The 11503-nt window shown below is 39.4% G+C and overlaps 1 protein-coding gene across 1 annotated transcript; it reads right to left on the reverse strand.

Annotated features, from left to right (window-relative positions):
• Positions 1-1228: 1228 nt before the first annotated feature.
• Positions 1229-7770, reverse strand: ccdc80l2 (coiled-coil domain containing 80 like 2). The gene is made up of 12 exons (XM_023401520.2): positions 7139-7770; positions 6966-7054; positions 6611-6784; positions 6306-6457; positions 5583-5912; positions 5152-5392; positions 4831-4984; positions 3822-3958; positions 3270-3418; positions 2831-2934; positions 2427-2507; positions 1229-1802 (listed from the first exon to the last, which is right to left on the reverse strand). Exons 1-12 carry the CDS (start codon positions 7419-7421, stop codon positions 1468-1470), a joined length of 2229 nt encoding a protein of 742 aa, XP_023257288.1. The 5' UTR covers positions 7422-7770; the 3' UTR covers positions 1229-1467.
• Between the last annotated feature and the right edge of the window lie 3733 nt (positions 7771-11503).

Here is an 11503-nt window from a genome sequence, read left to right on the forward strand (position 1 = left end):
TCCTTTTACTTTGCCATATTTCATCTTTACATTCATGTTCCTCCACTGCCTCAGTTCCTTCACTCTGCTGTAAAGATTTACTCTTGGTCATGTTTTCACTGACTTGTCTTCACGTTCCACACAACAATGTTATTGTTATCACGATGCCAGATCTTCAGTCTGTCACTTGATATCATACATTAATGATATCAACACTTGGCAGGATTATCTTATTTTTTTCAATATTTGTCATACAGGTACTGCACATGTTTTAGGACCAATTTTAAAGCAATCTTTACTACAGCTTACAAAACACAAGAGTTAATTTCATTAATTTACATTGAGTGTTTTGGAATCTGCTAAAGTTTAGAATATAAATTTGCATTTTACAAACTTCCCAAAAGTCTACTTCCCTCTTTGTTACTGTAAAATGCTGCTGATCTCATGGAAACTAATATCCACGCTTATGCATGTGTGGTGTTTGTTGTTAATTTTGACACAGATTAATTTCTTGTGAACTGAATGCATATTTTCTCATCTTTCAAACATTGCCTTAGAATAGGACATGTTACCACGTCAGGAATATTCAACAATCTTTTTACTGGACCCTGGACTGGTCAAATCTATGTGGGTGGCTTTGAAAAGGGCTTCTGGACTTCATTTTATTTATTTATTTATTTATTTATTTGATGTTTTTCCATGTGTTCTAGGGGTACAAAAAGTTCTCTAATCCAACAGTTAGATTTAAGCAACTGAAGATATTCTGGCACCATCATTGCTTACATTCATGATATGTTTTTTTTTAATAACAACTGGAAAACTTTGGAGACAAGTTCAATTTTGCTGTTCAAAGAAATGTCCTGGGGCATGCAGAGCCCAACATCAATAACTCATTGTTTTACTGACCCTGAGGTGTCAGCAGACTGCAGCTCTTTAAAAACAGATGTTTAACTCAGAGTTAAAAAACAAACATTTGTTTCATTTAAATGCAGTTTCGATTTCAGCATCACAATGTCTCAACACAGGAACTTTCCATTTGTATTCCTGTACAACTCAGTGAATGTGTTTAAAATAGATTGGACAGATGTGTTGCCAAAAAGCACAATCTGCTCGGCCTTGTATGGACATTCTTCCTCTTCCCCTGTTGCTGCGATCAGCAAAATAACGGAACACCAGCTTTTCTAAAGAACATTTGAAGAGTGCTCATATGCATTCATTGAGACTTTCTTGAATGAAACCATTCAACTACTTTCAGCTTCACTTTTCAAATTTATTACTTACAAATAGAGAAGATCCAGCTTATTGTGGTATCCAACAGATGTATCATCATCATTTATTTAGAATTCATTAGTCCTCAAGATGAGTTTTTGAGGTCATTGTTTATTAGTTTGCTCATGTTAAAATCCATGCGTTCATGTAAAGTATTTTCCATCTCATCTCGAGGATGTATCTCCATTTCCTCACTCTACTCTTCTTCCTTTTTTCTGATCACTCCTCTGATCCATGATAGAAGTACGTCTCTTCCGTCCTGTCATGATCATAGCTGTGATAGTGTCCCGCCTCGCTGCCTCCTCTTCCTCTGTCCTCAGGGCAGTGGATCCCCAGTCTCTTCTGCAGCTTTTCCTCCTGCCGGCGAAGCTCCATGGAGTCCACCAGGTCGTAGATGTTCTCCAAGGACCACATGGGGGATGGGAACCACGCCTTGACATCACTGTCCTTCCCCACGATTAGCATGCTGAAGTAGTCCTTACTGATCTTCAGCTGTTCTCTCAGATTGTTCACCATGTCACGGGATAATGGCTCAACCTCACTCTGACTATGACCTAGAAGAAGTGAAGATAATGGAGTCAAAACTAAGCAGTGCAAATCACAGACCATAGCAAAAATGGATCAAACTAAAAAAGGACCGACTAGGAGTTTAACAGTTTCACATTTTGATGATACACTTTTATGCCTCGACGCCAGAGGCATTATGTTTCTGGGTTGTCTGTCTGTCAGTCCCATTCTCATGAATGGGATAGCTCAGTAAAGCTGTAAGGGGAATTTCTTCAAATTTGGCTCAAACATTCACTTGGACTCAAGGACAAACTGATTAGATTTTAGTGTTCAAAGGTCAAAGGTCACGGTGACCTCATAAAACACAGTTTTGGCCTTGTGAATGCATTATCTCAGTAATGCCTTGAGGGAATTTCTTCAAATTTGGTACAAACATTCACTTGATCACAAGGATGAACTGATTTGATTTTGGTGGTCAAAGGTCAAGGGAGGGATGTAACCTGAAACTAGTCTGAGAGACAAGACAAAATGGTAATTCTAGTTTAAATTTAGATAAAACATAATCTTAATGTATTTTCAGATTAAAACACACAGTACTGACAATACATTCCAAGTTACTGGTTCCATTATTGTCCCATGTCCCTGGACTGCCCCACATTACTATCACTCACCATTTAGTGGAAATAACTCCACAGTTCCTGACACTTTGTCTCCGGTTCCAGTCAGCTTTAACATGGCAAAGTGGCGAATACCTTCAGAAAGACCAAGAATGTGTATTTTAGCAGTAAGAGTAAGGGACATAAGGTAATTCAATTCATGGATTCAAATACACAAACAAAAAAACATTACAAGTGAAATAATAAAACGTAGTTCTTAGTTTCTCTTACTGTACATCAAGTACATGTATGACATTATCATATTCATGTATTCATTAGGTAATATAATGTTGTCTTTGTTTGCCTTTCCCAGCCCTGAAGGTCAGAGGGGAAAACTGACTCTGTTAAAGCTTTTGCATAATCTACCAAAACCTACAGAACGGACAGAGAGTGTATTGTTCGTGTGGTGTGTTACTGACCCAGGTGACACTCCTGTCCACTGAGAGCAGAGAGCTGCTGTTGGAAAGAGTAGTCGTCCTCAGAGGGAGCAGAGATGAGCAACAGTCTCCTCTTAGACATGAACCTTAACGTCCATAAAAATGGTCAGTCAGGTTTGAAATTTGTGGTGTAGGTCAGTCAAACTTACGCCTGACATGTCTCACTACATAGGAGACCAATAACATTCAAGAATTCAGACTCACCTAGAGGCAGTTTTGAATCTCATGTACTCTATTTTTTTGATTGTAAGGCTTTTTGAGACACATTTTTGTGATGATAGCATTCACATATGAATATATCCTAAACATCAATCTTTTTTTTAAGAGTACTAATTTGGATTTCATATTAGCAAAAAAGGATCCAGACATTGCTGCCTCAAGGATACAAGATAATAATGAGCACTGAATTACAATACTTTACCTAAGCAGGGAATTCTCAGCTCCAGGCTGCTTGTCCTTGGAGCAGACCGGAGGACTCTTCCTCTCTTTTTCTTTTTCTGAGCGCCTTGAGGGAAAGTTGTCAATGTACTCAAACAGAGAAGTGCTTGATGGTGGAGCTTCAAAGACTCTCTGGGGAAAGATAAAAGCTAGTTAGACAATTTAAAGAGTGATATAGGAATCATAAGAGGGAGAAAAGACACACTGAACTCCTATCACCTTGCTGGATTTAGAAATGTGGACAATGAGATGAGTAAAAAAGGAAATACGATCTTTCAATTTTTCAATTGAATGATGCTGGATTCTTAAACAATTTCAAAAATAATTTAAGGATGGACCTTGGAGTTTAAGCGTGTGAAAGAATGGTTTTAACAGTCTTGGCAGAGGAGGTGACAATCCTGCATCTATAAAACTATACAGCTTCCAGGTGTGAGCTTGTGTAAAAGTGGTGCTGAAAAGAAGCATAAATTCTCACCTTCATTCAAGTAAAAGGACAGAAAAAGCAGAAAAGAATGGGGGGAAAAAAGGTTCTCACATTGGGCTTGATGTCGTAGTCTGTGACAGTCATGGAAAAGAGGTCAGAGGACGAGAGGCCGAGCTCTGCTCTCAACAGGGAGGTCAGGCCTGAATCCAAGAACTGCTCTGATAGGTCACCGAGTGGACGCTCTGATTCTAAAACACACACACATACATATTAATATATAAATGAACGTGTGTACATATAGACCTACAGTGGAGGGAGCGGACATAATGAAAGGAACAAATGGAACCCAGTACAATCACAACAACACTAACTATGATACCCAAAATATCCTTCTCGCTGTCTGTCTGTCTCAGCTTACTACTGTCAGTCTGCCACTTTGGTGTATATCTCAACAATGACTGGATAGATTATGATGACCTTTTACACATTCATGGGTCCCAGATAATGATAATGATCCTCTGACTACTTCTCTAGCGCCAACATGAGGTTGACATTTGTGGTTTTTGAGCAAAATGTCTCGACAGCTATTGGACGGATTGCCATGAAATTCGGTTCACACATTCATGTGTACCTTCAGGATGAATTGTAACGGCCTTGGTGGTCCCTGACTTTTCCTCTTCCAAAAACAGTTTACATTCCCATGGGTCACAGTTGTAGTTTGTGTTTTGTTGCAAATTAGCAAATGTCTTGGAAGTCAGAAGTACCCACCACATATAAACACAGCACAACAACAAATGTTGGCACTTAGAGAGCAGTGTGCAGAAGATTTTTTTCAAATGAGTTGAAGTAAAGAGGATGAAGCATGAAACACACCAGTATGACCCTTGCTACAACAAATGCAGGAGGGAAGAAATTAATTTCCAGACTGCTGTACAATGGAACCATGGAAGCCACATTTGCCTTAGTGAAAAGTACAGTGCGTTCCTTTGATAACATCTGCATGACATTTTCTGATTACTTGAATCACCCCTAGAGAGAACCTAACCAAATGTTTTAGATGCAAATGTTCGAACATACAACATCATTCACACACACACACAAATGTACAAACACTTCCTACCAAGCTGGTGGTGTTGCAGCGTGAGCGTGGCGTCACTGCCTTCCACAATGGTTGCCACAGTGATCTTCCTGATTGCGAGGTCACAGTGATGCTTCTCGTTCTCTTCTTTCTGCTGGATGTAAAGTGATGCGTCTCTGCTGGGCGTCGAGATCAGCTAGTACCAGGACGACACACAAACGGACACTTCAATCAGACTTGGTAGTGGGAAGGCGCTGATTATGTACGGATATATCTTCAAAGTTCAATGTTTTCCATGCATTTGGAATGTGGATGCCACTGTAAATCAATAGACAGGAGGAAAAAGAGAGAGAAAGTTCTCACCATCAATCTTCTTGTTCCCTTTAAATTGTCCAAAAACTCCTTCAAGGCTGTTTTATCCTTCTCGCTGGCCTCTCTGTTGGACTTTTTCCCTCTTCCTTTTCCTTTCTTTCCTTTTTTACCTTTGCCCTTTTTCTTAGAGCTCTGTTTCTCCTGTGTGTCGTCCTTTACATTCTTCTCTGTGGTATCCTCACTTGTTTTCCCCCCATGTCTTTTCTTTCCTTCTTCCACAGCGGAGTCAGGCCTGCAATGCAATACAAAACGTTTACTTTGATGTTCATCCAGCACTGTCTGTCTGGCGTGGAGGGATGAGGAGGCATGACGTACCAGATGGGAATACAAAATCTAAGCACATTTTCAGTGAAATCAATCAAAACATTCACGCTCTTCCCTTTATGTTTTGACAAAAACAAAAAAAAAAGGAAAGACGGCACCTGTGTTTCTTTACTTGTTCGTTGCTCCTTGACACAGGTGGAGAACTGTGCGCTTTCTCTTTTCCCTGTCTGTTAGAAGTCACCTGACTGCCGCTGCTGGAGTGTTTTCCCCCCGTGGGCCCCACAGCAGGCACCTTGCGGATAACAAACCTCGACCGTCCACTCAGTATGTCCTGGACCTTACTCTTCAAGGCAGCTTTTTTGTCCAGAGGAGGTTTTCTTTGTAATGCCACCACAGAAGTCACATTTGCTCGCCTCTGAGGGCTCAGCACCATCGTCTTCTTCATCTTTTTCCTTTTCACCACAACCTTCTTTTTAGTGGTTTTACACCTGAATTAAAAAGAAAAAAAATACCTTGATCTAAATTGTCATAAAGAAACCATTAATTCGCATTGTAGTGCAGGGTCACTTGGATAACGCACATTAACATCTTAGATGGTAGATGTCACAGAACAGAACATTTTTCTTTGCACATGATGAAGCTAAATGCTAAATATTATGAACAGCTTAACAAGAATCACTAACAACAGCTCTTAGAAATGGAAGAAGGATTGTCCAAAACTCATATTTTCCAAGCTTGGACATGTTTATGGTTTTGCTCACTTTTTGCATATTGTTTTATATTTATTTAGTAAGTAGATGTGAAGTGGACTGAATGACCTTATAAAAGCACTCGTTAGTTCTCTATTAGTACTAGCTAGGAGCATAGTGGTATAATGGAACCTCAAGTTGGATCCTTTTCTTGTCATCTTCTCCAGCTTCCTCATGGGGAACTGATCTATGAGCTCCAAAATGGCCTCAACGCGGACCGGATAGGGGAACCGCTCACTGACCCGTAGGTTCTTCTTCAGAACCAGCATGGTGAACCCTTGCTCCTGAAACAATTGTTGTTGAATGGAAAGCACAAGTCAAGAGCAGGTAAATCACAATGGAAGAAACACATTCTTCTTCTTTAAACAATCTCAAAAGGCAGTGAATTATTTATATCTTGTAAGATATGTACTTATATTTAGAGGCATACTGGTTACCTGGCTGGTAAGCTCCAGGTAGTGCAGCAGTTTGGTAACGGTGTCCGGGTCTAGACTCTCTACTGTTGCTTCACCTTGGAAAGTTGTTTTCTGGATCCGACCTTCCATCATGGCGTTCTGGATGATGGTGATGATGAATGTGTCTCTTTCTGCTAGACGGCAGTGCAGCCCTTTCTGGGAGACCAAAAGGAGAAAGAAAAAGAGAGAGAGTTAGAGTAAACATAGGACAAAAACTATTTTGAGTGAAATTCCAATGTGTTATTTTCCCAAATTAAATAAAACATCTGAAAAAAAAAATCAGATTCTAAATCAATGTGGTGTCTGTGTGTAAAGACTAAATGAATAAGTGCAGTACCTGCTCCATGTCTTCCAGCTGATTCTCCATCATACGCAGATAGTGGTCATTGTGTGATGGGGCTGTTATCACCCACAGCCGCTTTTTACCTAGAGCGGAGAAGGGGGGTGTAGTTACTGTAAGTAGGCAGACAGACAAATACATGCATCAGCTGATCAGTTTATTTCTCTTGCCTGCAAATTCAGCCAGGAAATCCAGCTCCGGAGCCAGGCTTGATGATGACCCCACAAGTCCTCTGTTGTCTCCATGTTCTCCATCTTCATCCAACCCCAGTCCCTGCTCGATTCCTGGAGGGAGGTCTGAATAGTCTCCCCAGTCCTTTACATTAGGGTCCAACTGATCCTTGGGCTTGCTACGCCCGATGCCCGGCCAGGCAGCAAGAAAACTCAGATAGCTGAGGCTCCACAAGGCAACAAACAACAACAGATGTGAGTGTGAGGTATAGAAATTACACATCCTTACTGACACGGCTTGACACGGTTTGTTTATATATCAGCTGGAACTGGTTAGCATCACACAAATCCTCCACACATTTGTGTAGTGCTTTGTCATAGGCAGCAATGTTGCATCTGAAACAGGCAAGATGGATCCACCAGCTGTTTAAAAGAGTTAAAAAACCCCCAGCTGAGAAACTTCCATACTTTGAATGCAAATTCAAAACTCCACTGAAGGCTGATGCATTCTGTAAAAAAAAACAAAAAAAAACAGGTGGAGCAAATCAGGAATGAATCTCAAAGATAAAAGTATAGCAAAGAGAGGAGTGATGGTAACCCCTCTCACCAGCAGCGAGAGACTGACTGGGGAGACTTTGCTCTGCTTGCACACAGACACACACTCCTGGTTCACATTATACCCCAGGCTTGTTAACAGGAAACTCCTGGAATTTTCTGTGACTTCAAAGCATTTTCTTGCTCAAAAATCTCTCTCTCTCCATGTCTCTCTCTTTCTCTCTCACACAAACACACACACACACACACACACACACACACACACTGGCACTGTTTTGTTCCACAGCTGTCTGTTTTGCTGTCCATTATCAGCAGAAAAACAATCACTCACATATATACTCCCATACAGGTTCATATGCGTACACACATTCAGAATCACCCTCACTGTTGCAAAACATTAGCAGGGTAGTAGGGGCAGAGTGAGGGCAACTGCCCTGCTCTGTCTTTGATCAAGAGGCTGAATCCCTACCTGCCTCCGGGGTGAAGCTGACCCAGAGCTCTGACCTCACCAGTGTCAGGGGAGTGAAGAGATAATAGCTCTGCAAAGATCAGTAAAATATAGAATTAATTGCATTATTACACTAGATTTGATCATTTTGATTTTAAAATCTGTCACTGTCCATCAGGGGCTGGCAATGTCCTGAGTAAAATGAGTTATAATATACTGCAGGGTGCTGCAGACATGGAGGGAAAAAAAGTAGTCAAAACAAAGTGAGAATAAGGGAATAAAAGTGGAAGCTTAAAGTTAGAGCAGCAGTTCAGCCTAAAGCCATTTGTTCAAGAGGAGCTAAAGGTTTTAAATGAAAGGAAATGGCAGCAACCATAAATAAACCTGACAGCTTAACAGACAGCGCAGTCTGAAAAAGTTTACACCAGTTCAAAAGATGTGAGATCTGAGTCAAATGTGCCCACAAGTGGGTGAACCATGACAACTGTCTGCCAGGAAAACATACTTATCCCTCCTACAACCACGTGTCATATATTTACATTGCACCTTGAATTCAGTTGAATTCACTATAAAATAGTATAAATGTGAATTAGATTTTATAACTAAATTAATGATTTGAGCACTTGACTTGAAACACAAAGTAACACGAAGCAAAACATGAGGAGAACATGAGGAGTGAAGAGCAGCATTCATTGAGAATCAGATTACAAAGTGAGTTCTAATAAAAATTTATACAAGAATGGGATTTGATTCATGATCCTACAGTTTACTGCTTTTTGATGTAAACGCAGGGTCTCTTTTATGGCCTTTGGTATATAAACATCTTTGCAGTTTGCAGCCATAAAATACTTGACAAGAACTTGGATCAAATGAAAAGATGTTTTGTGTGTTATATAATAGAGGGTTAATGAATCCACGTTGAAGATAGGCTCTCTTGTTTTTACTGTGTCATAAAAATCAGGTGTCCATAAAATTAGGTTGCAGTGATTTTTAATGGGCAATAAAGGTAGAAATATTCCTCTGCATGCATCCTGACCTCAGAACTACATATGTGTTGGTTAAATTCAGAGCTTTATTGTCAGCGAAGAAGAAGAAGAAATGGAAAGAGAATATCAGGGAAAAAAGAAAATCAAAGAAGCGCAAGCAAAGCCAATTCAATTAAAAGAACTATCTTTAGGGTGAAACGCTTCAATGAGAACCAGGCGTAGCGATAATGCATTCCACTCTCTGAGCCCGATAAAGAGAAACAGATGATCAGTGTGTGAGAGAGAGTATATCTACTGTATACAATATATACAATACTGTAAGTGAAAGCACGTGCTGGTGCAGAGTGAATAGATATGCTGAATATGAGATAAACAAAGACAGACAAAGCAGTTATTGCTGTTGTTTCCTTGTACACGTGTCAAAACAGGTTGTGTCCCAGTTTTCGTTTTTCATGAACAGGAAACCCATCGACCTTCCATGTGTCTTTATTAGCACAGAAGCGCAGATGCAATTTCTCCCTCAAAGCACTAAATTCATAGGACATCATCACATCACTGGAGGAATGAGGCAACATGCACGTGCTGTCATAGTTCTGCAAACACATCTTGGGAATGGGGTGGAGGGAACAGACTTCACTTCAGTTACCTCATATCATACTTCACTGGTATTCTGACCTAATATTACTTCCATAAGGGAAGTAATTAGAAGTAAAGGATCCAAGTTCTTGTCAAGTATTTTATGGCTGCAAACTGCAAAGATATTTATATATCAAAGGCCATAAAACATTGGACTTACGGTGAGAGACCCTGCGTTTACATCAAAAAGCAGTAAACTGTAGGATCATGAATCAAATCCCATTCTTGTATAAATTTTATTAGAACCTACTTTGTATTCTGATTCTCATCAAGTGCTGCTCTTCACTCCTCATGTTCTCCTCATGTTTTGCTTCGTGTTACTTTGTATTTCAAGTCAAGTGCTCAAGTCATTCATTTAGTTATAAAATCTAATTCACGTTTATTCTATTTTTGATATGTGACACATGTGGTTGTAGGAGGGATAAGTATGTTTTCCTGGCAGACAGTTGTCAGGGTTCACTCACTGGTGGGCACATTTGACTCAGATTCACATCTTTTGAACTGGTGTAAACTTTTTCAGACTGCGCTGTTTGTTAAGCTGTCAGGTTTATTTATGGTTGCTGCCATTTCCTTTCATTTGAAACCTTTAGCTCCTTTTGAACAAATGGCTTTAGGCTGAACTGCTGCTCTAACTCTAAGCTTAGTTCCATAAGGGAAGTAGTGTTAGCTACCGGCCTGGTGCTGGGCTGCAAGCTAGCTGGCAGGGGGAGGCAGCATTGTTTATGTCTTAGTCCTTTGCTCTTATGAGCAAACCATCAAAATGGCTTAACTATTGGCTCCAGTCTGTCATTTGACTTATAATAAGATATTGAGACACTATAGACATAATCCTTTATGGCAGTATTACTGCAATCTGTTCTTTTTGTAAATAAATGAGTTGCAACATGATGACTTTATTAATTATTTGTAAATTATTTGATCATGGAATCAATTATAGTTGACTAATGTATGTATACTTAGAAAACCTTAGAAAAATTTGAAAAACTTACAAGTTATAGGTGAGCTCTGCTACTTAAAAAAATAGCACTACACCCCTTGTTGTGAATATATATTAATGGTTTTTCAGCGCAAACGATGTGACTAAACTAAATCATTTTGTGTACAATTAACCAATATGTATTAAAGTCTTAAAGAAAACTAAACACTAAGATAGATATATGGATAGACAGACAGACAGACAGACAGACAGACAGAGAGATAGATAGATAGATAGATAGATAGATAGATAGATAGATAGATAGATAGATAGATAGATAGATAGATATTATCCCACAGTACGTTGGTGGATTACAAATAGTAAAAGAGTGACCCTCAGTGGGAGTATAAAGAACTGCATCTTCCGTATGGTTTACTTTCGAAACGCCATTTCTGAACCTACTACAGTACAATCATAGACTGTATAAAGTATATATAATGTTGTACAATATATAAATGTACTAACTCATTAACATCTTTATCAGTGTGCAAGGATGTGTATTCATTTCTATTTAGAAATCTACTTATGCATATGCTTCAAACTGATTTTTAACACAAGTTTGTGCCCGAAATTAAGTCTTAAGTGACAATTCGGTTGAGCGTATAAAATATGAACATAAATGTTATTGTCAATCCACAAAATGTTGATGTAACTTTCATTGAGCGATATATATATTTATATACACACACTTTTTTTAATGGCTTTTGTCATGTCCCGTTGGTCAGGCACAGCCAGCACATCAGAAGTCATCGGATATCCTCTGA

Source organism: Seriola lalandi, unplaced genomic scaffold (assembly GCF_002814215.2).
Source record: "Seriola lalandi dorsalis isolate HSWRI2012SDOR001 ecotype SW California unplaced genomic scaffold, Sedor1 jcf7180002053686, whole genome shotgun sequence".
In the NCBI taxonomy this organism is placed as follows: Eukaryota; Metazoa; Chordata; class Actinopteri; order Carangiformes; family Carangidae; genus Seriola; species Seriola lalandi.

What these genes read in the sequence shown, in the direction of transcription:
- ccdc80l2 (XM_023401520.2), bottom strand. Translation starts at nt 7,421, where the DNA reads ATGTGTAATTTCTATACCTCACACTCACATCTGTTGTTGTTTGTTGCC. An exon ending in AGAAAAGGATCCAACTTGAG is followed by an intron (nt 5,913 to 6,305) that starts GTTCCATTATAC and finishes TTTTTAATTCAG; the next exon opens with GTGTAAAACCACTAAAAAGA. An exon ending in GCTGAGAATTCCCTGCTTAG is followed by an intron (nt 2,935 to 3,269) that starts GTAAAGTATTGT and finishes ATGGACGTTAAG; the next exon opens with GTTCATGTCTAAGAGGAGAC.